Source organism: Dysidea avara, chromosome 3 (genome assembly GCF_963678975.1).
Source record: "Dysidea avara chromosome 3, odDysAvar1.4, whole genome shotgun sequence".
In the NCBI taxonomy this organism is placed as follows: Eukaryota; Metazoa; Porifera; class Demospongiae; order Dictyoceratida; family Dysideidae; genus Dysidea; species Dysidea avara.
In genome coordinates this window covers 42433866-42458627 of record NC_089274.1, presented here as the reverse complement: position 1 = coordinate 42458627, position 24762 = coordinate 42433866, and the positions used below count along the sequence as shown (strand labels likewise).

The window sequence follows — 24762 nt, the reverse complement described above, 5'->3', positions numbered from 1 at the left end:
TCGTCGCATGTTCTAAGTACAAAATAAGCACAGGTCTGCCCAATTTTAAGCACAGGGCTAATTACGAAGCAGATTAGGCGTGAGAAATGCGTGAGAACTAAGCTGAAAGAGTGAGAAACAGAGGGTTAGGCGTGAGAGCGTGAGATTACTAGCCAAAGAGTGAGACTCACGCCTAATGCGTGAGAGTTGGCATGTCTGGAAACATCCCCTTTCATGTCGGCAATCTCGATCACGAAACAGTCGGCATGGATTTGCTTCACTGCTTTTGTGGTAGTTACTAGTGACACGATGAGTTTAACTCTAGAGTTTCAGAGCGATAGCGTAAAAGACGGGTGAGTTATAGACAAGCCAAATTTGACAACGTTCGTTCCTGTAAAATCCTCACGGTAGTGGTCGCTACGCTTATTGCCTGCGGCGCGCGTTTCTGCTTTACTGGCCTCGTGACTTGATTTTAACCACAAATCACGCTTTACTGTCCCGCAAAAATAGCGTCTTTGAGCGCACGTGATTTTTTTTGAATTTGATTTTATAGAGTGCCACGCCCTAGATCGCCAGTCACCAAAGTAGCTATATCGTTTCAAGATTTGATCAACAACGAAGCAGTCTAACCCAGTCAAAGGAATCAATCTTGATAAAACAATCAAACAAACAATTAAATATCCATGCCCACATTGGCTCCATTCGTAGTCCTATTTGTGGTCGCATGTTGTCCACACGAGTGTCCACATGCTTACGTTTGGAATCCCATTTGTCTGCTTAATTTTGTTCAGTTGGCCAGCACTTGCAATCTGTGCTGGGGGTGGTAGGAAAGGGCAGTCCATCAAGCCCGGGAAAAAAAACAAGAAAAAAAAAAGAAACATGCTTACGTTTTTGTTGTTTTATTCAGTACATAGCTATTTTCATCATTCATGATGGTTTTTTCCCCTTATCATTCTCGCCAGGACGTAACTACTGCAACTGAAACTCAAATCGAAATCGAATGACGAAGTTTGAAAATACCCTACCTATTTCCAAGAATCGAGCCAAGAATAATGCAAAGAGTAAACTGGACGAGCTGCACTGATTGTAACTACGTAATAATTTATGCATCAGTGCACGCTGCACGTATGAATCAAATCATAATCTGCTGCCAGTGCTCAGTTAATACTTATTGCTGTAGGGTGCAGCTGCTTTCGGTAGCTTTTTTTTATTTTTATTTTTTTTAATTAAGTTTATGGGTAGCCGGCCTCGCATCCGGTCTCCAAATAACGTAGAAATCTTTTCGAATGGTGCTTGTGCAGTCACTGGGGGAATTCGCAGATCACTTTGCTAGGCCAAGTTTTGAGATGTCAACGAGAAGTGCTTTATGTGAAATAATCCGAGGAGCTCGCCGAGGAGTTACTTTAGTGGTATTTATGTGCATGTTAACAAGTAGTGTGGTGTGGGCTGACGAGAAAGAAACACTTCCTCTTGGAGCATTTGTGTCTCAAAAGAGCGCGTTGGATTTCACAGGATATTTGGTTGCTGCTGATCTTGCTATAGACACGATCAACAATGATTCATCGCTTCGTTATTTCTTAAAGTATACGTACAATGACTCAATGGTGAGTTTCCAACCATAGACTAGCTATTACTGTATGATACCATCTAAATTCAAAGCGAGATTCAAAGGGGGAAGGTGTAAGGTCTTATCGCCCATGTCAGCAAATTTGATTTTTCACTATTTATAACATAAAGCTAACGGCATGAATAAATTAACCATCAAATTTTATTACCAAAATCAGCTAGACTTGAGCGATCTGCTTTTGTTAGCTGCTTTTCTCGGCAATCCGTCTGGGGCCCTAATGGAGCTATGGCCAACCCTGGGGTTGGCTGTATGTGGCTGTACAGCACCGTGGTGTTAAGTAAAGACCTGTGCTATAAATGTGCTTTCATTTTAGCCAGTTTTGATACCCATAACTTGGCCTAATTCATCCCTACGCCTTCCTTTTCAATTTTTAAAGCCTCTTGCTCTCTTTCCGGGCTCCCACCTACCTACCCTTTTGGAGCTCGCCTGATACAGTCAACCTTGGTTTAAAAACTATCCTAGACTGGGTTACATATTTGCCGAAGTGTGCTAACTATATGCTTCCATAGGAGTATTTCCTTTGGTATTTTCCTTTGTATGCATGGCAATGAGACTTTTTGTGTGAATATGACACCAGTATTCATAGCCACAACCCATGGAGACACTGGAATGACCACAATTACCCCTACTAACGAAGCCATCAACATTGCTATCATAGAGATTAACAGCAAAATGTAAAGTTTTAGTTATATTGTTGTAGGTCGCCATTTATCAAACAGATTTCAACAAGCACTTATATTTCCTCATCACAACAACACACAGACTTCCAGTTTGGACTGTTCAATGAGCAACATTTGCACTAAGTCCAGCACACTGTGAGGTGTGAGCTAAACTGCAGACCTCATTGCTTGCCATTTCTCAACACCGTATGTATTATCGAACAGCAGTACTTCACTTAATGATTAAGTTTTGAACAGTTCGCACATTCCAATGAATTACTCACTAGGGAATTACCCTGCCACTTTGAGATTTCTATGGGATATCCAACCACCAGAAACCAACCTGCAACAGACATTTTATGGAGATTGAATGTGCCGTTCACGGATTATTTAGGTTTCACTGAAACAACAGTAGTTATAGGTGCTGCTATTACTTGAAGCCTCCTGGGTCGATCTACGTACTTAAACTTGGGAGTCAGGAAGAAGAAAGATCACTCTATTGGATAGTCTAGTGTGTTGTTGTGGTAAGAAAAGTTATTGGTGTTTTTGTTAAAATGATTGTAATTTTGTTTGCTTCATGCCACCAAGTACCCACTGGAGTCTCTGAAGTGCTTTACCAATAGAATGAAGAAAACTATTGTAAATGTTGTATTGTTGGCATTTACAGCTCAGTAAGTCTTTAGTTAGCCTTTATCAGCCTCTGTTGTGTGGCTTGCTTAGTGTATTTTCAATAATAGGCAACTTATGTTATGCACTCGTTTGTAATTACACTATATACAATACCCTCATATGGCTCAACTCCGCTCAAGTCTTAAATTGACTGTCCACCATTGTAAATCCAGCAAATCCGTTCAGTGGTTAGATATTGATGCCTTTAACCTTGGTTGGGAAATCTCAGGCATTAATGACTAAGCAAACTGCCCATTACTCAAATAGCTCACATTCCTCAGTTGTTCTCCTTTTCCTGGATTTCATATTGTGTGTTAACTTGGCATCTGATCACTACAAATTAGTTTTCTCATTGGCACTGGCATTCCAGGTCATGATGAACTAACTTTTATCTTAATTGCAACTGCGGTTTCATACAGTAACCTGTAAAAGCACCACATACATTCATGCACTCGGGCACTCAGCTTCACTTCAGCTATATTTGTGACTGGCTGGTCTTATCACCCATGACAGCAGATTTCAGATTTGATTTTTGCTAAGAACACAAGCTACATCAATGGACTATCAAATTTCATAATCAAAATCAGTGAGACTAGAGTGGTCTGCTTTTGCTGGCTGTTTTTCCCAAGCACAGTGGCGATACGTACAAGCAGTGTGGGGCCCTAATGGAGATGGGAATAGTTGTATGTAGCTGTACAGCTCAATGGTATTGAATGAAGAGACCTGTGCTTTGAATTTCCTTTCATTTTAGCCAGTTTTAAGACCTGAATGGCCCATAATTTGGCCTAATTCATCCCTACAGGTTTCTCTTCATTTTGTAAACAACTTCTTGCCCTCCCCCACAACCCCTTTTGAAGCTTGCCTGATACAGTCAATAGTGAGTTATAAACTATCTAAAATGGTGCATGGGAAACTTAGCTCTTTGTACAGTGGATGCTCTGGAAAGTAAGGAAATTGGTGTAAAATGTGTGAAAAATTGGTACATGTAACTTCAGCCGTTATTAAGCTACTACATATGTGGTTTAACATGAGCTACAGCACACTAAATTCTTAAAACCAAAACTTTTAAATAGACGATAGACAGACTAGGTCACATTTGTCCCTTGACCATGTCCTCGTGCTATATTGCTCTTGCCTAAGTAGTGTTTTATAGAATCAAGAGTTGGCCATTCCAGTAGATATGGTATACTCTAATCTTAGCAGAAAAACAGCAAGCATTGATTCTTGACATCAGGGTCACCTTAGTGTACTGACCCTAAACAAAGTTGATCAAACTCAGAAAACAATCAAGCATGCACCACAGGGTTGAAACCAGGTCACTACTGCTAACCCAGATAACAGCCCATCTCAGAGGTGTGCATTAAGAGCTACACCAGCACGACGTCTGCCTCATCTAGCGTAAAGTAAACAAGAACAAAAAGTGCTGCGCTGTGGTATTATTATAACCAATATAATACAGTTTGTGACTATGCTTACCATAATATATGGTGTAACTTCACATATTCCATAAAATTCTTACCTAAGCGGTAAACATTTAACAAGTCTCTAATAACAAGCACCTAATTACCCACCCACAGTGGTCAGCCTGGGGGTGGCTGTATGTGGCTATACAGCTCTGTAGTGTTGAATAAAGACATGTGCTGTGAATTTCCTTTCATTTAAGCCAGTTTTGATACCTGAATGACCCATAACTTCGCCTTCCTTTTCAATTTTTAAGGAGCCTCTTGTCCTCCTTCCGGGCCCCCTCCTCCCTCCCCTTTTGGAACTCACCCGATACATTCAACCTTGGTCTAAAATGGCGGGAAATTTAGCTGTTGGCTACTTACACAGTAGATGCTCTGGAAAATAAGGAATTGGTGTAAAACGTGTGAAAATTTGGTACACATAGCTTCAACCATTGGTCGGTAAGGTAATTACAAACCACTAAATACTTAAAACTGGCATTTCTTGATACTTTTAAATAGACGATAAGACCGGTTTTCCCAGACTGGGTCACATCTTTTTGTTTTATACCATTTAGCATGTATTTTAGTCGATTTTCTTCTACAGTAAGAGCATAATGCAGTACATTTACACTTCAAGTTTCATACACGTCAGATGAAGAACAGGGCAGTTATGCAGAATTTTTGAACAATGCAAAAGTGATTTTTTTTCATGGCCACAGGGTAAACTAAAGCGCTTGAAGGAATAACTTGAAAGTCGGTCTGTACATGGAGTAACTATCAAGTGCTAACCTTTTGTGGTTTAAAAGAAATCGCTCTAACAATCATGATGCTATAACAAAAACGCCAACCATGTGTAACAAACGTGAGATCAAGAGTTCAGCCACAAACAAGTCATCCTGTAGAAATTTCAGCTATGAACAAGTTACCCGATCAGGTCACCCTGTAGAGAGTTCAAGTTAAGGCATGTAATCGATTGGATGTAAATAAGAATTATGTAATTAAGTCCTCTCTTTCACTAACATGGGTTTTTTTGCATTTTGTATTTTGATCATGTGTGTGCTTATTTATTTCATGCATCGGATCACTATATTTATTTATTGGGTGGAATAACCATACTTAGAAAATGGTATGCATAATATGCTTTGATCTTTGGAGGATAATGGGGTCTTTAAAATCCACTATGGGGTCTTTAAAATCCACTTTGATCTTTGGAGGATAATGGGGTCTTTAAAATCCACTAATCCATTAATTCAAAACACATGGTTAAGAACCTGCTAGTAGAAAAGACCTCAAGCATCACAAATCTCACTTTCGATCATTGACTTGCAATGCTCCCTCCAAGCATATTCAGGCTGATAGCCTCCAATGGGTGACAGTCACCCAGGCCAACATGTGGTTAACCACTCTATTCATTTTATAGGCATGCCTAAAATAATTCGATTATGGAATCTAATGTTGTACATACGTTTGTTACGATGAATGGAGAAGTCCAGAAATATCACAGAAAATTCTGTTTAGTGCTCATGTGTTTCTAGAATGTTTTTAGGCTGTTTTCGTCTTATGGATAGACTTTACTAAGACCTAAATGAGTAAGCTTCCTTGTAGAAACGTTATTTTGCACTACGTGCAGTGTGGGCATGTCCATATTCAAAACCTCATTCAAAATTGTGTCTGTTCTTTGTGCTACTGTGGTGCCACTGAAGGCACAACTTGTGACAACTCGTTCCCATTGTATAAATTCATGCAAGCTGCTTCTTCGACATACGTATTCCTTACAGTGCTGTGACACCATGGGCACTGGCTACCGCTAACCCGACTCAATCACTGCCATTTCCCAGCTGTGCCAGATCCAAGTCTAACTTGTGAAAGGAAGTGGTGCGAGCTTCGATTTTTTCAACACTTCGACAAAAGTACATTCAGTCTTTCACGATTATTAACATTGTGTTACGATTCAGTATGACATATAACCCATGACTCCACCTATATGCCCATATAAAATGCATACATTTTCTAAGTTGGTTAGAGACCACTCCCTCGGATCTTCGTGCTAGGTCTCTAACCTACACAGGGACTATTGATTTTTCATGTTGTGCATGGATATTATCTTAGTTACAATTAGACCATACCATGTAGAATTCAAAACGCAAGTAATGCATGTGGCTACAGAGAGCTGCAGAAGGGTTGATACTTCTAAGGTTTTGAAATCTTCATTGAGTTTGGTAAGATTTCTTTCTGGCCAAGGGAAAGTTCACCTCTAACACTATAATTTATGATGATTATTCTACAAGTCTTGAAACATTTATCATCAAATTGAAAATAAAATTATTAAACATCTAAAATTACTGGTCAAAATCTGCAGAGATATAATTTTTGGTAATTTTGAGATGAAGTTATACAAAATTTTAGTTCAGTTGCAGGTTGTCAAGTATAACCCAGCTACACACAATACCCAACATCCGATTTAAGTAATGCACAATCATACATTACAGTAGTATTGAAGGTTTTCACTTTCTGGCAAATAAAATATATTGACCAGAACCCAGCCTTACAATGCCTTGCAGTATTGGTTAGATATAGTCAAGCTCAAAAGTGCCTTTAGTGTGACCCAAAATGCTTCCAATTGGTTTTTATTCGGTGGGATTTTCTACTGACTGACTGACTTACTATAACTCAATAGTAATTAAGGCTGGGGATGCAGGAATTATGCCCAAATAATTTAGGGAATAGTGATGGGGTAAAAGAATTAATGGAATTTTGATGCAGTTTTATAGCGCAATTGGCGTAAAAATAAATCAAGATTGAGATACTCTAATAGAGTAGTCACTTACTCTAATAGAACTATCGGATTTGCTACTGATTATACTAGTCACTTATCATCTTTCTAGCAAAAATAACTTTTCTACCAAATTAATATAGTTATACTAAATTTAGCATTTTTTTACTGTTTCAAATCTTGCGGTACAATTTAATTACGAAAAATTTTAAAAATTTGGAATAATTTTGAGAATAATCAGTATATTTTGGGAATAACAAAAGCATAATGATAACTTTTTTGAAGAAATTCAGGTTAAAGTAATGATGAAAATTTTAGAGCTGTACCGATAATCGGATCGGCCAAAATATCGGCCACCGATATGACATTTTAAACCAATATCGGTATCGGTACAGAACAGTAGGAGGACCGATATCGCTACCGATATTTATACAGCAATAATTCGTACATAAATGGATTATATATTGGTTTTCTACGTTGTCCATGTGGCTGTTTAGTGGCAGTGGCTTATTGCTCACTGTACAGCAAACACTACGCTACGCTACGAGAAGCCATACAAATATACGTGATTCTAGTCTTTGTTGCTGGAAATTAAAGCTTATCAGTCTTAAATGAAGCAGTTATATAGTACCTTTGTAATATAAAAGAACAGTCACAGGATAACCAAGGAAACCTACTGTACCAGGGTTCACACAAGCCAATAAAATGCAGAGTAATGCAGAAATATCCGTTTAAGGCTTCATGGGAGTATGCATAAAAATGTTTGTGGGTACCTAATTGTCTGGATTGCACAATAGAAACCCAAGCCACTATCACCACAGGCATAGAGTGAGCAATGAATATATCCACATGTTGTTGTAGAGTAGGTAAATGCATAGATTATCTATGACTTTTGTTTGTAATGCAAATATCGGATCGACTATCAGTTATCGGCTTCTTTTGGTGGTATCCATATCGGATATCGGTACATGCCAAAAACCCATATCAGTACAGCTCTAGAAAATTTTGAGCATGATTCCCACAAGCCTAGCTAAGGCTATGGGCTTAATCACTGTGAGGCCAGGTAAACTAGTGGACATTAAATCTCCACCTCAGTCATGGCTTAAAGAAAAGAACCCGCAATGTTGAGTAATCTGCAAAATCTAAACCTGAGAAATCATGTAGATATTTAAACCTGCATGTCAGTTTAAACTATGGTGTGATGGTCAAATGTTGGTACGTAGATCACAACACTTTGTAGACTAGATTACCTACATACCATCCCACAATCTAGTCATGATAACTACTGCCATATTTAATGGTAGTAACTTTTGCCTCAGTATTATAGTTGTTGACTGACTGCTATGACTCAAGATAATAGTCTGTTTACATTCACCTGAGCTCCTGCACTATAGAACATATCACTCTGTCCTCCCTTTGTTGGTTGTGTATCATGTTCAGTGCTTATTCTTGTTCAAATTACCCATTGCTAAATTGTGTGGATATTTTAAAATGTCACACTTGTTCTCATTCTTTCTCATATCAAACAAACACAGAGTGCTCTTTTTGATAAACATCTCCTCGTGCATGTAAAGACTTCATGCTTTAAACAAAAGGGTCTGGTGAATGCTAACAGACTTCAGTTTGGTAATGGGTATATAATTTTTGTAAATATGGTTTACGTGTAAATGAGCATTACCATGTTGCTTTTACTTATGCAGTGTAAAGCATCAGTCAGCTTGCGCAGTTTTATTGACCAAGTGTTCTTGCCATCCACTGAAAACCAAATAATGTTAATTGGACCGGATTGTTCCTCAGCTACTGAGTCTGTTGCTGAAATTGCTCCTAGCTGGAACCTCGTACAGGTCAGAATTAGTATTTATATTAATCTTTGATATATAGACAAGTGGATTGAAATTTATGAACACTAAATCACTGCCAGAAAGAATTATTTTTCTGTATTTATTTTTGCATTTTAAAACTGCTAAATTCCATGGTAATCAATTCAAATGAAATGCATGATAAACTTTTAAACAGGGTGCATGACTAGCCAGCCATATGTCAGCTGTGAGCAGTAATGTCTTTCTTTAAATTGAGTTTAGAAAATTGTGTGCCTGTGTACATACATACCATCAACAATGCAAGCTAAAAAGGCTTGAAGTGATAAATGAAAACTATTTATAGTCTTTTTAAAATACCTGGAGAGGTGAGCTCCCTTAAGTGTTTAGATTGTGCCTACTCAAAGAATGTGTAACCCATCATGCTAAAGCTATCCTATCCTACATGTTGTATCAGTACTTCTGGTAACTCCAAGTGAAGTGTATAGTGGCTGCATCATGGCTATGCAATGATCACAGCTGTCATGCATTGTTCTCCTATTTAATTTTCCAACCTGCCACGTGGTAGACTTTTGTATGTGTGCATGTAAGCTTTTGTTTCAAATATCAGATATATTATGAAGCTCCAGTGGTTGCTTCTAAGGTACATAGCTGAAATTGCCAGAATATGCTGTTGTAGCTCACCTAGTCTATTGTAAGTACATACCATCTGACCTTATGGTGATATATATATATATATACTGTATTAAACAGACATTGAAACAAGGTGAAAACTTTTTAAAAGAGAATCGTTTATCTGCTGTCCAATATCAGCTACAAACAGTTGCTACACATCACCTACACAGCAATGTGGCCACCACAACATAGAATATAGCAAAATGACATAGAAATGTACAATGTGGTGCAGCCCATTTTGTCGCAAACGACTTTTTATATTATAGCAGTGCAACCAAATTGTTAGAGTATCTTAAGTGGCCACTAATTAAACAAAGAAGAATTCATGACCAAGTCTGAAGGCCTTATACTCTATTTCTAAGTACAGAGAAATACTAGTTTTAATTAATCACTTTTAACTTTGTGGCTATGCCTACCAAAAATTTTTATATCTAACCACCTTCTAGTTGGTCAGAGTGATTGCATGGCTCTTCGCTGGACCTAGTGGTAAAAAATCAAACTTGTCATAGACAATAAAGCCAGTTTAACCAAACTAATAAATATTACACAGCTTTGTTGAGACTAGCATTGAAACTAGGTTACTACTGCTGACCCGGATGACCCACTGACCCGGATTTGACCCAGATGTGACCCAGATTAATTAAAAGTGAGGCGTGTGCCAAGCGCTATGTTTTGAGTGCCAACTGGCACGTTAAGCACAAGGGTGTCTATACTTAACGATGTTAGTCAGTGGGCATGATTCCACATAAGTTTACAAAAAGCAAGATAGGTTTCCTGCAAGTGGGTGTGGCTTTGTGCACGCCTAACACACGCCATAATTTTTAAAAGTATGACACATTCCTGATATAAAGTGGGCGTGGCTCATGAAGAAGCTGGCCTTGACTGTATCTCGTACAACAACAATTGATTAGTGGGTGTGGCTCCACATAAGCCAGCAGGCAGCTATGAGCATGGTTTCGTGTATGCCTTTAGACTTTAATATCACTGATAAATGGGCGTGGCTGCATGTATGGCTGCAGGCAGTTGTCTAATAAGTGGGTGTGGCTCACAAAAAAGCTGGGTTGCATCAGGACTGGACTATGATGCATTTGTACACTTCTGTACTGTCCAACTAATTTATATTTGCTTTGCATGTGATCCAATCTGGCAGACCCAGATAATTTTTAAAACAAGTCTGACCCAGATGATCCAGATGAAATGTAACCCAGTTGACCTGGGTGACCCGGTTTCAATGCTGGTTGAGACTTCTACAACCTGGTAATTACCTCAGACATTGCCAATGTTTTACTTACTGCTCTTTCCATCAGAACTGAATCCTGTCTAAATTATTTTTTATCCTCAATAATCAAACTATGGAATTTCACAATTATTATACCTCAATTAACAGTTATAACTAGATGTTAAAGTTGACCTATCACTTCCCCACTAACTAAGTGTATAATTAAATTGTGTTTTATGCTCAGTCCTCCACAGTAAGTAACACATGGTTGGATACTACCCACAAAATTTAATTTTGAACTATGAAATGGACCATTTACATATGGTTCACTAAAGTATTGCATTATTGTTAGTACATTTTAAATGTAATGTTACACATTAATGCCTTCATGGCGATGTTATAAAGACGATACATGCACATAATAGTCTTTTGTTACTATTACTTATTCCAGCCTATTGTACTGGTAATAGGTCTTACAAAGTTGCTAGCTAGTGTTGAATAGTGATGCATGATCACAAGACACAAGAATTATTCTTGCGCAGACTTCCTTATTATGTACTTAAAATTAATGTTTTATAGATTTCTGCAGCATCTACATCTCCCCTCCTTTCTGATACTGAAAGATTTCCACTGTTCCTCAGGACAGTATCAAGTGATGCAGAGGCTGCCGTAGGAGTGAAGGCAGCAATGAAGCAATTTGGATGGTCCAAAATGGCAATAATTACTGAATCACAAAATATCTTTAGTTTTGTAAGTTTTGTTTGTTACATATTTGTATCACTATCTGATCTTGTATCACTATCTGATCTTGTAGCTATCTAGAGAGTGTAAAATGTATTAGGACTAAAGGACCTGAGTATTGCTAGCATTAATTAATATTTATCCCATTGACAGCCAAATTCTTAGGGACCACTGGCCGAATTGCCAAACTGTGTCATGCTAACCATCCAATACACAGATATACTTAGTAACCATATATCTAAACTAGTATTTTAAAATTGTTAATTTAAAAATGAAGTAGGGATCAATGCAATAAAAAGTTGTGAAACAAGAGATGAATGATGGTGTTACAGCATAGCTCGATGGGAAAGTCCCTACTGTGGCATTGAACAAAATTATAGCTGATGTGCCAAAGTAAGGACTTTCCCATCGAGCTATGCTGTAATACCATCATTCATCTCTTGTTTCACAACTTTTTATTGTATAGATCCTTACTTCATTTTTAAATTAACAATTTTTAAAATACTAGTTTGTTTAGTTTTTTGTTGTAGCACAGGTAGCTAGTTACAGCTTATTAATGTATGTACTGTAAATTGGAAGCAAATAGGCCTGTAGTAGCATGCATAGCTTATACCTTTGATCGTATTAGCAGTGGCACTCAGATCTATGACCTGTCTCAGTACGATGGTCCGCATTCTATTTACCCCGGCTGGAAGTTGTTCGAATGAACAGGCCCTTTCAGTTGTCTTGAGCTTAGTCTCAACTAACAGGATGAAGTAATACAATTTCCACATGAGTACTATCCAATCACTGACTCGCTGATCTCGCCGTCTGGCACTGAGTGGCTGAGTTAGTGTGTTCAGAGGAACACGCTGTAAAGTATCAGTCCGTCTCAAATCTCTTCATCGATTGCAGTCCAAGCGTTGGCAAAAGTCGAAGTGACAACTCAGCAGCCTTAATGTTTTCACGTGCAACACTTGAAATTATAAGCGCCCTGCTTTTTTAGCAGCATAAGCACTTTCTGAAATAATTTTGTGGTGTCTACAGAAAAGTGTTGATACGAAAAATTAACACCTCAGTATGGTTTCGATGCTTGAAGAAGAAGACAACCAACCTGATTGAAGATAAAAGGAAAGACAAGGCGCACAGGGCATACACCTGTCGGAACCCCAAAGGCACATCCCACCGGTGAGTTTGTTGTTGTGGCGTAAAGTGGTGACCGTGCACTGCTTCGTTTGGGCTCTAGGCTTGCGACTGGTCAGGCAGCGAGTGAGGCAGTGAGTGAGACAGTGAGGCAGTGAGACTAAAATTGGAGTTTTTGGCAACTTTTAAAATTTTTATATCTGGCGACCTGTAAGTGTTTTGTTGTATTTAATGCTGTTTGTGTATTATATGGACTAGTACTATTCCGTAAAGGTGATTTTCGCCATGTAAAATGTCTGTAGGATGATTTTAAAGGGAGTATTTTGGGTAGCGTGTGAAACATTCACCATGATCAGTACTTTAACGGTACAACCGTACCGTTTGATATTATTCACTATAAACTGACTACCATAAATCAGGAAAAATTTGACATTTGAAACATTTGTCATTTAAAATTTCGATGCAACATATTTTGTCATTTTATAAAATGACGGAAATTTACCACAGCGAATTTACCAAGTAGCAATATATAGCTAGCGAAATATAGTGCCGGACATCATAACTTTCCAAAAATGAATGCGTTATGTAATTTGGTTGACCGCTACGCATGGATATTCGCAATAAGCATCACTTTACTCATGATGTAATAAGGATTAAAATGATACTTAGGGATTTACCCTACAATGAAAGAATGAAGACCAAAACACGCTGTGAAAATACATTTCAGTTTATAAGCACGCAAATCCCCTACACACCTTTAGAAAATCATTCATAACTCATCGCCAGTTGATCCTATTCATCCCAAATCACCGTTGGCTGATTCGCCATTTAATGGCGAGTAAGGCCATATACAGCTCACGTGACTGAAATGTTAATTAACATGGCAGACGAAACGTGGAGTGTAGCGTTGCGATAAAACCAGTCGCCATTCTTTATCGCTCTATAACAAGTAAGCTTCTGTTGTTACAGTGTGTATTTAGCCTTCCCTTAGTAGCCCAATGAATAAGCTTTCTTTTGATGTCTGGTATTAGGCTAATGGAGTTAGACAGGTCAAGTTACCTGGCCATATACTTAAGCCTGTTTGAATAAACACGCATTCATTAAATATTTTTGTGTGGCTTTAAAGGTTAAGGCCGGTTCCTCTGTGTTTTAAAAGCTATAATTCCTGAACAAATTCGTTTTTTAAAAATCTGTCTTACAAATTTTTTGCATATGCAGCATTGTATATGTGTACCAAATTTCATGAGTATTGCTGGCTGTCTCACTGAGAAAAGTTGTCCTGTGTGTTATGCTTCAATTCACAATAGCATCGAAATAAATGAAGATATCAAAAATCTGTCTTACAAAAAGTTGGAAGTGTAACTGTTCTCCTATCCCACCAAGATTTAGCTTTGTGGCGTACAGCTACAGGGAGAAAAGTTGAAATATGTAAAATGTTGAATCTGCTTGGTTATTACATCATTGTGCGAATAATTCACATTGGTATGGCTTCAACTTCCGGTTGTGTAACCACAATGGTTACATGCTCCACCTGTCCAAATTTCAATGACATAGACCAAGCCCACATAAAGTTATGACATTGCAAACTCAGAATACAAGTTTTGGAAACTTATGATGTCCAGCACTATAGAATGCCTTGAGATAGCTGCAACATTTGCACCTGCTATCATGATTGCTATTAACTCAGAACGCTAGCTGGATCCAATTTGCTTAACTGAAACAACTGTGCCTCAGCACCACAGCAAGGTAGCTGAGCCCAGTGAGCCTGCAAGCTTTCAACGAGGTTTTCAATACAAAGCTCCTCACAACTAGCTGGTGCTGAAGTGTAATAGAATCAACTTCCCAAACTAAACTGTCTCATGGGTCCATAGTGCCATCAAATTAGCAACAAAGTGTTATAGCTAAGTATTGAATAATTCATCGTTTTATTATTAATTTTGTTGATGCAGCCAACAGTGAAAATTTTTGGCAAATTATTCCTGATTTACAGTATGTTGTTTTTGTTTACAAAGCGGTAGCCGCAACGAGGTCATCAAACAGCAAAATCTTAACTTTGGTAAAAACCAGCTTAAGCAAACAGTGGAATCCCAACTAACTGTTTACAAAGATGTCTTACACTCCAAAGAACTATTCTATACAGTTTACTTGCAGTGAAATCCATTCCACAACTGGTTTCTTTGTGATTTGTCACATTTTTGTTGTTGCACATTATATGTACTCATGTCCACCATCCTTGTCTGGGATAAGCATACAGCCGGCTGTCAACTCTACCTGTCTTCAGTATAATGCTTTCTTGAAGAAAGATTGAACTCACCGATTATGAGAAGGAAACACTTTACGCTATTACATAATAAATGCATACTAGTCCAGGAAGGATCCAGTTATCCTGTTATCAATCTTTGTATGGTTTCTTTTTTCAGGCTGCGACCAGATTCAGAGCTGAACTTTCAAGAGCTAAACTAAAGATTACAAAAGAATTTACATTTAATACTGTTGATGATATACCTGGTGTAGTTGAAGATTTAATGGTAAGTATGACCAGCTGTGTCATTATCTAGCCTCTTAATAGATAATGTCCTATTTTCTTATATAGTATACTTTAAAACGTATTTTTGTAATGCACTTGACATTATCTTCAAGCAATAGTTATGCTAGCCAAATGACTACTATATTATTTCTGTTCAGCCTTGTATGTTAAATATTTTATACTTATTTACTTTAGAATTCACCTGCTCGAATTATTTTCATAAACATGTATGAACATAATGCAGCAGAAGTAATATGTTTGGTGAGTGGTTTAATTTTTAATTGAGTTAATGCATTAACTATCATACAGTACAGTAGTAATCATACAGTACGGTAGTACTGTATATTAAGGATCATAAAGAACTGGGCCTTTCCAGCCAAAAAATATCACCATAAAACCAACCTCAATTTCCCTTGATAGCTTGTCAGCATTGGTTAGGCACAGCCAAGCCCAAAAATTTCTTGGGACAAACCCCAAGCTCTTCCAAAGAGTTTCTATAAAATTTAAAAAAAATTGTATGTCAGAATTTTATGCTGACTGACTAACTAACTAACTAACTAACAGATGCCTCCAGCCAAGGATAACTGGACAATGGATAAGGCTATGGGCTTGATTTCTTCACTGTTCATCCCGAGATGTGCCTTTTGCCAACTGCAGCACATACAATGCATGCATCATGGACTTGCCTTTGTCCTCCTTTGTGTCCCAGTTCATTTAGCTGACAACGTAAGGTGTCGATTTGCAATAGCACGATGAGGTTTCCCTGTGACTGTGTTGGCTATTATGCCTATTGCCTGTATTTTCCATAGCAACTGGATTGATTGCAGAGACACTTCTTATATTGTTCTTCATTTGTAACGCTGTGCAACAGGCAAAGCATAGCTAAAAACAAAGCAATGGCCACCTCCCTTTCTGTTACGTAATTGATTGTTGGGGCACACATTTTGATGCAAATATATATATATTTATAGCATGCCTGGTGCCATTCTTTCTTTTTATGCAGTATGCATGGGTTGATTTGCCATAATTATGTTAAAGTGAACAATTAAGTAAAAGGAAAAATTAGGAATTTCAATAGGGATCAAAGAAAAAGTAGTGAAACAAGGGAATCTATAAAGTGGTGAAACCAGGAAGGTTTCCTATACCTGTAGATAATCCCTAATTCAGTCATTATTATTATTATTATTATTATTAAATAAATACAGAGAAAAAGGCATTATGCCTGTGAGTCCTGCTCATTACAATAAACAATTACATTAAGAATAAAAGGTATCAATCAAAATTTTAAAATTGTCAGTAGAATTGGACGACACTACATAATTGGGTAAATTATTCCATGAATTGATGGTTCTTACTGAAAAGAATTTACTTCGAACATTCTTTTGGGCATGAGGTTTAAAAAGTTTGAAGTCATGTCCCCTTGTGGCACTTGACAAATTCAGGTGGAAAAATAATTCAGGTTGAAGATTGACATTCCCTTGTAAGATATTATATAGCATAATCATGTCAGCATGATGCCTTCGATATGACAATGTAGGAAGCTTGAGGGTAACCAGGCGTTCATCATACTCCAAACTGGACAGATCCTGAACACATTTAGTGGCTCTTCTTTGCAGTCATGCATGGTTATAGACTGAAATTTAGAGATTTAATGTCCACTGACTATTTCCTCTTTTTTCTTTGATCCCTAACTTTTCCTTCTATGTATTTTTGTGTGATAGTGGCAACATCTGCTATGGCAATATTATTTTGTACCACTGAATATTTTGAAGAGGCCCTTCTTTCTTTGAATGTAAATTGCCAAGACGAATATATTTCCAAATTAATGTAACTTGATTACATGTGATTCAGTGTTTTGGTAGAGACACAACTCATACATATGATTACTGCTTTAAGGCTACAGAACTTGATAAATGGAGTAGGGAGGGTAAGCCTGCATGTATATATATATGTATGTAATAATGTTGTGCAAGTACTGAAAATGTTTCACATGAGCTGAATACAAATCATCTTTTATTGCACTGGTGCAACCTGGAGTACTGCTAGTACTGCATACCATATCTACACTTGTTTTATTTATTTATTTATTAAGGTGGTGTTGAAGTAATTATATCAAGCCAGACAATTCTCAATTCTTATTAGCAAGCCCCTATTTTTATCCATGTGCTTAATTCAACGATTGCTAATAATTTCTGTTCTAGTGGGGGGTTCTACAGGAATTTGTATACGTACAATCTAACACTATCTACAGTACCAGACAAAATTCTGTACATGTGGGATAATGTGATTTCTTTTCAGTGGATACATACCACATAAATTATAACCTAATCCATCAAATTCTCTATAAATGGAACAACGTAGCACCTAGCCATTTGAATTATAAGCATTTCTTACCTAATATGCCAGAGTCCATTCTATGTACAGGAGAACAACAGTTATATACATATTCATGGTTTCATCATAGGATGAAACGTCCTGGAAGCAAAAATTTCAAAAAATCTCTGTAGCTGTGTATAGACACGCTTTCCTGATAATTATACCAAATTTAATGATCTATGGCATGTGATTAGCTGAATAGTGAAACCATTTGGCTGACAAGTGCATGCTCTGTATAGCACTAGTCATGCTACATCAGTATACTTCCTAGCCTTAACAAACTGAGTCCTTCTAGATGTGAATATCGTTATTTATAGCAACAGTAGTAGCCCAGCAATCTGATGCAGTTAGTTTCTTTCAAGTAATCGAAGGGAATTGACTGTGGACTATGGACTGGACTATAGCCTGAAAACTAGGATGATCAAAGACTGACAAGTGAAGAAGAGCTGATTTCACCACGTGTGTTATGTAACTTGAATCTTACACATAATTCCCACTAGCTACATATGAGGTAGCGCTAAAGGTGCTAGTTATACCTAATGCTGAATTTATGATAAAGTCAAAACTCATTATATATAGCAAAACTCAAAAATGCAGACCAGTCACAGTTAACTTTGCAGTCTGACTTATAATCCCTTTGGCCCCGAACGCCACTATAGTGGCCTTTGGTTCTTGAAAACAAAACTTATTTTACATAAAATACGTGTTTTGACATACAAAACTTGGTACTCTGTGTATGGACTACCTAGTTTACATTAAACTACTCACAAAGGATAGATCTACAACATCTTATAACTTCTTTTTTCCGTCTCTCCTTTGTGACAGGTATAATTATTGTCTTGAAAATGGCCGAAAATTCTTTCACGTTTGATCAAGCTACAATGCTTGGATAAAGCTTAGGAAAATATCCATTAATCGCAGAGTAATGCTTCCAAACTGTATATTCATAGGATATTTTGTTTACAAGATATCTGCATTTGAACACATGTGTGCAATGAGAGCTACTATAGCGGCATTCATGTTTGAATCCAGTTAGCAGATAATGCATTTGCTAACCCAGACACACAAAGATTTATCTAACCCTTTGGCCCCAAAGTTAGTAAAAAAGTGTTCATTAAATCAATTAACCAAAAAAATACAGTTATAGCACAAAGGCTCTTTAAAATTATAAAGATTTTGAAGGATGGAGGAATGCTGCTGCGAAAACATTTGAATATTGCTATCTATGCATGCATGGAAACCCTACACAGTCATGAATGTATTTATTGTGTGTTGACATGTAGTGATGTCAAAGCTGTGTAGAAGTGTCAGTAAAGAAGTTACACATTTCAGCGGATGTCTGAATTCAGTGGAATAGAATGGTGGACTGGAATGGTGGAATGGACTGGAATGGTGGATTGGAATGGTGGACTGAAATGGAATGGTGGAATGGAACGGTATTTAGGTAATTTCAATTAGTGGTCACCTCTTTATAGAGACCACCTTCTAACATAGACCACCTCTTTACAAAGACCGTTTTACCTTAATGTCTAAATTGTTGTTTTAGAGTGTATCCCTAGAAGACAGTCCTATCGATGAATTGTGCTCCACATGTTATGTCTATAGAAAAGCCAGAGTAAGATATCTGATTTATGATGTAATACAGTAATATCTATCCCATACAAAACAGCTTGGCTATACAAAAAAGGATGTGTCCACAAAACTAAAAGCAACTGGGCAACTAAAGGAGCTAATATCTAGTGAAGCCAAGAAATGAATGTTACTGAACTTTACAATAATCTATATAACATTATTGGTCCTTTATCATTGACTTGTGCAGTCTGACTGCATTCCTAATTATTTCCCTGTAGATCTAATTGGCTAGTAAATTGGTACCTTTCCACTGTCATTGTACAGAGGAGAAAAAAGGTGGCTAAATTACTAGCCAATTAGAGTTACTGAGAATTAATTAGAAATGTCAGTTACTTTTAGTTTCATGGACATCTCATTTTTGTACAGCAAAGTTGTTTTTGCATGGGGGTATTGCTGTATTACAAATCAGATTATCACAGGCATGTGGCACACAAATGATCAATAAGACCATCCTATGGGATATACTCTAAAACCACAAGATAGCAGCAATTCAAACATTGCAGTAAAATGGTCTTTATAAAGAGGTGGTCTTTATAAAGAGGTGAACGCCAATTGAAATTACCAAAGTACCTTCAGTCCACCATTCCAGTCCACCATTCCAGTCCACCATTCCAGTCCACCATTCCAGTCCACCATTCCAGTCCACCATTCCAGTCCACCATTCCAGTCCACCATTCCAGTCCACCATTCCAGTCCACCATTCCAGTCCACCATTCCAGTCCACCATTCCAGTCCACCATTCCATTCCACTGAATCCAGACGCCCCATTTCAGCAATGCTTTTTGACATCCACTTAATTGAGGCTTGACAGGTGGTCTTTATAGTGCATTTCACACTAGGTAGTCACTTAATTACAAAACTACCCTCACAATTTAAGAGCAGCACGAAATAGTTGTATATAATTGATGTGCATAGTGGAATTATGTACAAGTTCCAACTAGGGATCTGCAATACATATTGATACGGCAATATATCGATACAGCAAATAAGTATCACGATACGATACTGTACTTAGTAAATGTCGATATATCAAAGTTTTCTAGTAGAACAATCAGTGATTACTCCATTACTGTAACAGTGATGTAGATATTCAAATAGAAAGCCTCTCTATTTACCTGTACTATAAAACGCAACGTTACGAGAAGCCATACAAATACACGTGTATAAATGTCGCTGTTATGGCTTACTAAAAACACGGTAGCTGTTACACTTTTAAGTGTGAGAACTGCACCATTAAGTAGTAAACAACCTGCTGTATACACTAGCCATCTTGACAACTCATCAAAATGTGGAATAATCTGGACAAGCCTTTGTGGGAGCATGCATTAAAATGTTTGTGGTAGCTAATTGTCTGGGTGGTGTAATAGAGGCAGGTATCCAGGTAGAGATGGGCTTTTTAGAAGCAACTCTGTTTTCCATACTAAAAATCATATCAGCTATTTGTCACACTGTAGGTTATCAGTATTTACTGAATAAGGAAGTTTGTATACACATGCAGTGAATGTAGAACCAGTGTTGGCTCTTTAGGGTACAGATAAATTGGATATTGTTACAACTATTAGTTAATATGCCAGTCATAACTAGCCATGACTACTTCATTATAGTATCGTGATACAGTATCGTATCGAAAAGTTTATTGATGGTGATACGTGATATACGTAATGCACTGTATCGCAGAACACTAGTTCCAACTATGCATTCTGCCAGTTGCAGTTAATTTTAGCCCAGTACATAATCCTTCTGTGCATGACCACAAATATCCTGTTCAATTAACTTTGTAAGGCCTCACATTAGTACTTTAGTGCATGTTTTTAGCACTCTGTATGTCAGATGTATTTTCAGTTATTAACAGTTTGCACAGCTTTGATAAAAGTAATAACATTGCTACATCAATTCCCCTTAACAAACTTCCATAAAGAAACCACCTCATACTCATTGCATTTGTTTAAAAGTATCAAACAGTACCATACTGTTTATGTAGGGGTCCCCAAAAGTGATGCACGCCGCCTAAAATGCTGCCTTTAAAAATCATCCTAGAAACATCCTATCAACAAAAATCACCTTTACGGAATAATATCAGTCCAAAACAGCATTGAAAACAAGAAAACTCTTACAGGTGGCTGTTTTAAAAAAAATCACCAGAATTCTAATTTTCATTTGCCAGCCTGACCACAGTCGCTAGGCTGGAGGCTATACAGCCACCATTTTATGCCACTATAACAAACTCACCAGTGGCATGTACCTTTTGGGGTCCAACAAGTGTGTGCCCTCTGCTCCTTGTCTTTCCTTTTATCTTCAATCAGGCTGGTCTTTGTCCTTCTTCATGCAATGAAACTATATTGAGGCGTTAATTTCTCTATCAACATTTTCCTTGAGCAGATGCCACAAAGTTATTTAAGTGCTTATATTTAGTAAATACCTGTAACTTCACGATAGGCCTATTAATGTGATCAATAGCAATCAAGTACTGAGACCACACCTCTTAGCAATCTATTTACTCAATCGCAGTGACACACCCTGTTATTATTGGTCTAGCTGTATTCATAATGTTAGCACAGTGAAAATATGAAATAGTTAAAGTTTTCATTTTTAACCAGGCACATACCCCGCAGCTGGCCAAAGGCTGCATGAGCCTGGTTACTGTAAAAAACATGTGTGTGTGGATAGAGAATCGGCCTGGTAATCAAAGGTCCCAGGTTCGATGCTTAGTTACGCCAAATTGTTGTTGTTGTTGTTGTTTCCTTGAGCAAGAAACTTTACTCACATTGCTCCAGTCTACCCAGCTGTTTAAATGGGGACCTGGTGGCCTGGTGCCAACTGGGAAAGCAACTCACCCAGCTGTACCATCAATGGGTACCTGGTAGTGCTGGGCAATATCACAACATTATCCTGATATTGTCTTCAAATTGCAATATCGTATTTCAGTAATTTTCTGTATTTAGTGTAATTCTACATATTTATGATGGTGTGCTAGTCAAATTATATCCCAAAAAGTGCTGGTTATGTATTTCTTAGAAAAATGTGACTGTCTCAGTGAAAACCCGTCTAGTTTGCACAAGCATGCATATCGAGAAAATCAAAAAATTAATTTTAAAAATAATTCGTAAAATTACGCATGCTACAAGAAAAAATACGAAAGTTTTTATTGGGCCAGTACTCGAAGAAGGAAGACTCGAATCAATTAAAACTATACACCATCTTATTCGCTACTCACGGGGAGTTCAAAAATCTTTATTTCATTTCTATAGCCCCAATGGTTTGCATGTCATGTGCGTTTGTTTATGATGCGGTAGACATAAACAAAATCGTCGTCATTTCTTCAACAAAACCGCCTTCATACGCCTATGTGCAAATGACTTCAGGGCTAAATCTATATCTTGGTTGATCTGCAAATCCATGGTGAACATTGTAAACCAAATTACAACTTTGAAGACTAATCCAAACGGAAGTTAAGGCTGCGAATGCAAGTGCCTGTAGTTTATTTTTAGTATAGTCACTGTACAAGTCGATTTCCTTGTTCTTCCTACTTTCTAGCACTGTAATTCCAAAACTACTCACCACAGAAGGCTGAAACTTTGGTGAACCATTCCTTTGACAATGCAGATATTGCTGAGAAATTTTTAAAAAATTGAAGGTTGTGCGAACTAGGCAGGTTTTCGCTGAGATGGTCACAAATATTTTTGCTATACCATAGGTATCATTATATTTAGTAATATCAGGTGGTGGTATGTCGTTGGTAAGAAATTGTGATATTACTCAGCTCTAGTACCTGGCATTAACTGGGGAAGCAAATGCCAACTGTCCATGTCTCACATAGTGGGTGAAGGTTCAGGTTGTGTGTGTGTGTGTGTGTGTGTGTGTGTGTGGGTGTGTGTGTGTGAGTGAGTGAGTGAGTCTGTGTCATTTTGCCCATGTAAGCAAACAGTTTTGTGTCAAAAGCAGCCTGCATATGTGAAATGAAGGCTTTGCAAGAAGCTAAACTTTACGCTGAGGCCACTATTTCAAAATTCTAGTTAAATGGGTTTAATTTACTGCACTCACCTCAACACAGACCCAACCATCCACTCTTCTTTTTCAGCACTAGGTAGTGCCTGATTACCCACCACCATCGACTGATTGTGGTTGGGGTTGGTAGGTGTACAAGGGCTCCGTCTGCCTGGGGTAACCTAATAGGCATTATTCTGTTGAGCATTCAACCATACAAACATCAAGCTTGATAGTTAACCTGATTATGCAGGATAGCTCAAATTACATGAGAGCGACTGCACACATATGCTTGGGTGTTAGACCGCCACAGAAAGACATCTTTAACTACAGATGGCTTTCCACCCAAGCAAAAATGTAGTAAAGTATGTGTTATGAATATGTGAGGAAAAACAAAACAAGCCAAAGTCTACTTTTGTTGATAGTAAATGTATGCTTACATGTAGCTAGATGTGTGCTGTAAAGTTCACAAATTGCATAATTTACATGCTGTCAAATGAGTAGTGCTAGATATTCCATAACAGTTGCCTTGAGAGCTTTACTAGCTGGCGTGGGGAAGTGTGTATATAAGATTGATAAGCATCACTTTTCCATCGTCCTAATATCTTTATGTGCAGGTCTGATATTCCAAATTCCTTTGCTGTAGTAGCTGCTCCAATTCGGAAGCTATGGGTGTTAAATTCATTATACTTTAGCTGGAGCTTCCCAAAGACAGCCTTGACTGCTGAACTGAATGATCGTCTAGTCAAAGCCATCCCATTTTCTTGCACAAACAGAGCCCCTGAATGGCTACCTCTAATAGCCAGGTAAGATGTCATTGCTTTCACTGGGCAGATAATATGTCCTGTTTTTCCCAAGTAAATGTTGTGACCTTGTTGTAATTGGTCAGTTTTGGAGTGCTTAATAGTTATTGAATTTATTTTGGGTGACGATCTGGAGTCAACTGCCACGTCTGCAAGTGAGAGATGTATGGATGGGCCAAAGGTGGTTTGAGATGGTACTGTAAATTCGCTTGACCTCAGAAAGCCTAAGTAGGCAGTGCAACAGGCTGCCCACAACATTCAATTATGGTATGAAGCAGGTTCCTTTGCCAGCAAATGCTGCATTTGTGACATAATAGGGATGGTAATAGGCTTGCGGATCCTCTGAGATTTTGTGGCGGCCAATTTTTTCTGTATTCCCTTCATCACTTGTTGTAGGCATAGTGTATATACCTTATCAAAATATTTGTGCTCCCCCTTGGCTACATGAGCATTTCTAATTGATGATAAGTAAACTTTTATAGTTGAAAAGGAGCACTTTTTATCTACCAAATGTGACACAAACAGAATTAGTGTGATCTCTGAAGTAGGGGTTACTCTTCTCTTTGCCTTGGCACAGAAGTCTTTATAGGTACAGATGCCAGCTTGGTAAGCCTTTCTTGTTGAGGGGGAAAGCCCCAGCTGAAAGTAGTGCTGCCAAAGGTTGCTCATGTTCACTGCCATGCCTGTTAACGACAGTACAAGACGTTGGAAAAG

At 37.8% G+C, this 24762-nt stretch overlaps 1 protein-coding gene across 1 annotated transcript in view; it reads left to right on the top strand.

The window, feature by feature from the left end:
* The first annotated feature begins 1198 nt into the window (after window positions 1–1198).
* The window catches only part of LOC136251057 (gamma-aminobutyric acid type B receptor subunit 2-like), a 43921-nt gene continuing 20357 nt past the window's right edge, over window positions 1199–24762 (top strand). Inside the window, exons 1-5 of the mRNA XM_066043434.1 lie at window positions 1199–1583; window positions 8853–8996; window positions 11443–11613; window positions 15147–15254; window positions 15449–15514. Coding sequence (XP_065899506.1) covers window positions 1266–1583; window positions 8853–8996; window positions 11443–11613; window positions 15147–15254; window positions 15449–15514 — 807 coding nt within the window. The 5' untranslated portion in view covers window positions 1199–1265. The remainder of the gene's footprint in view (window positions 1584–8852; window positions 8997–11442; window positions 11614–15146; window positions 15255–15448; window positions 15515–24762) is intronic.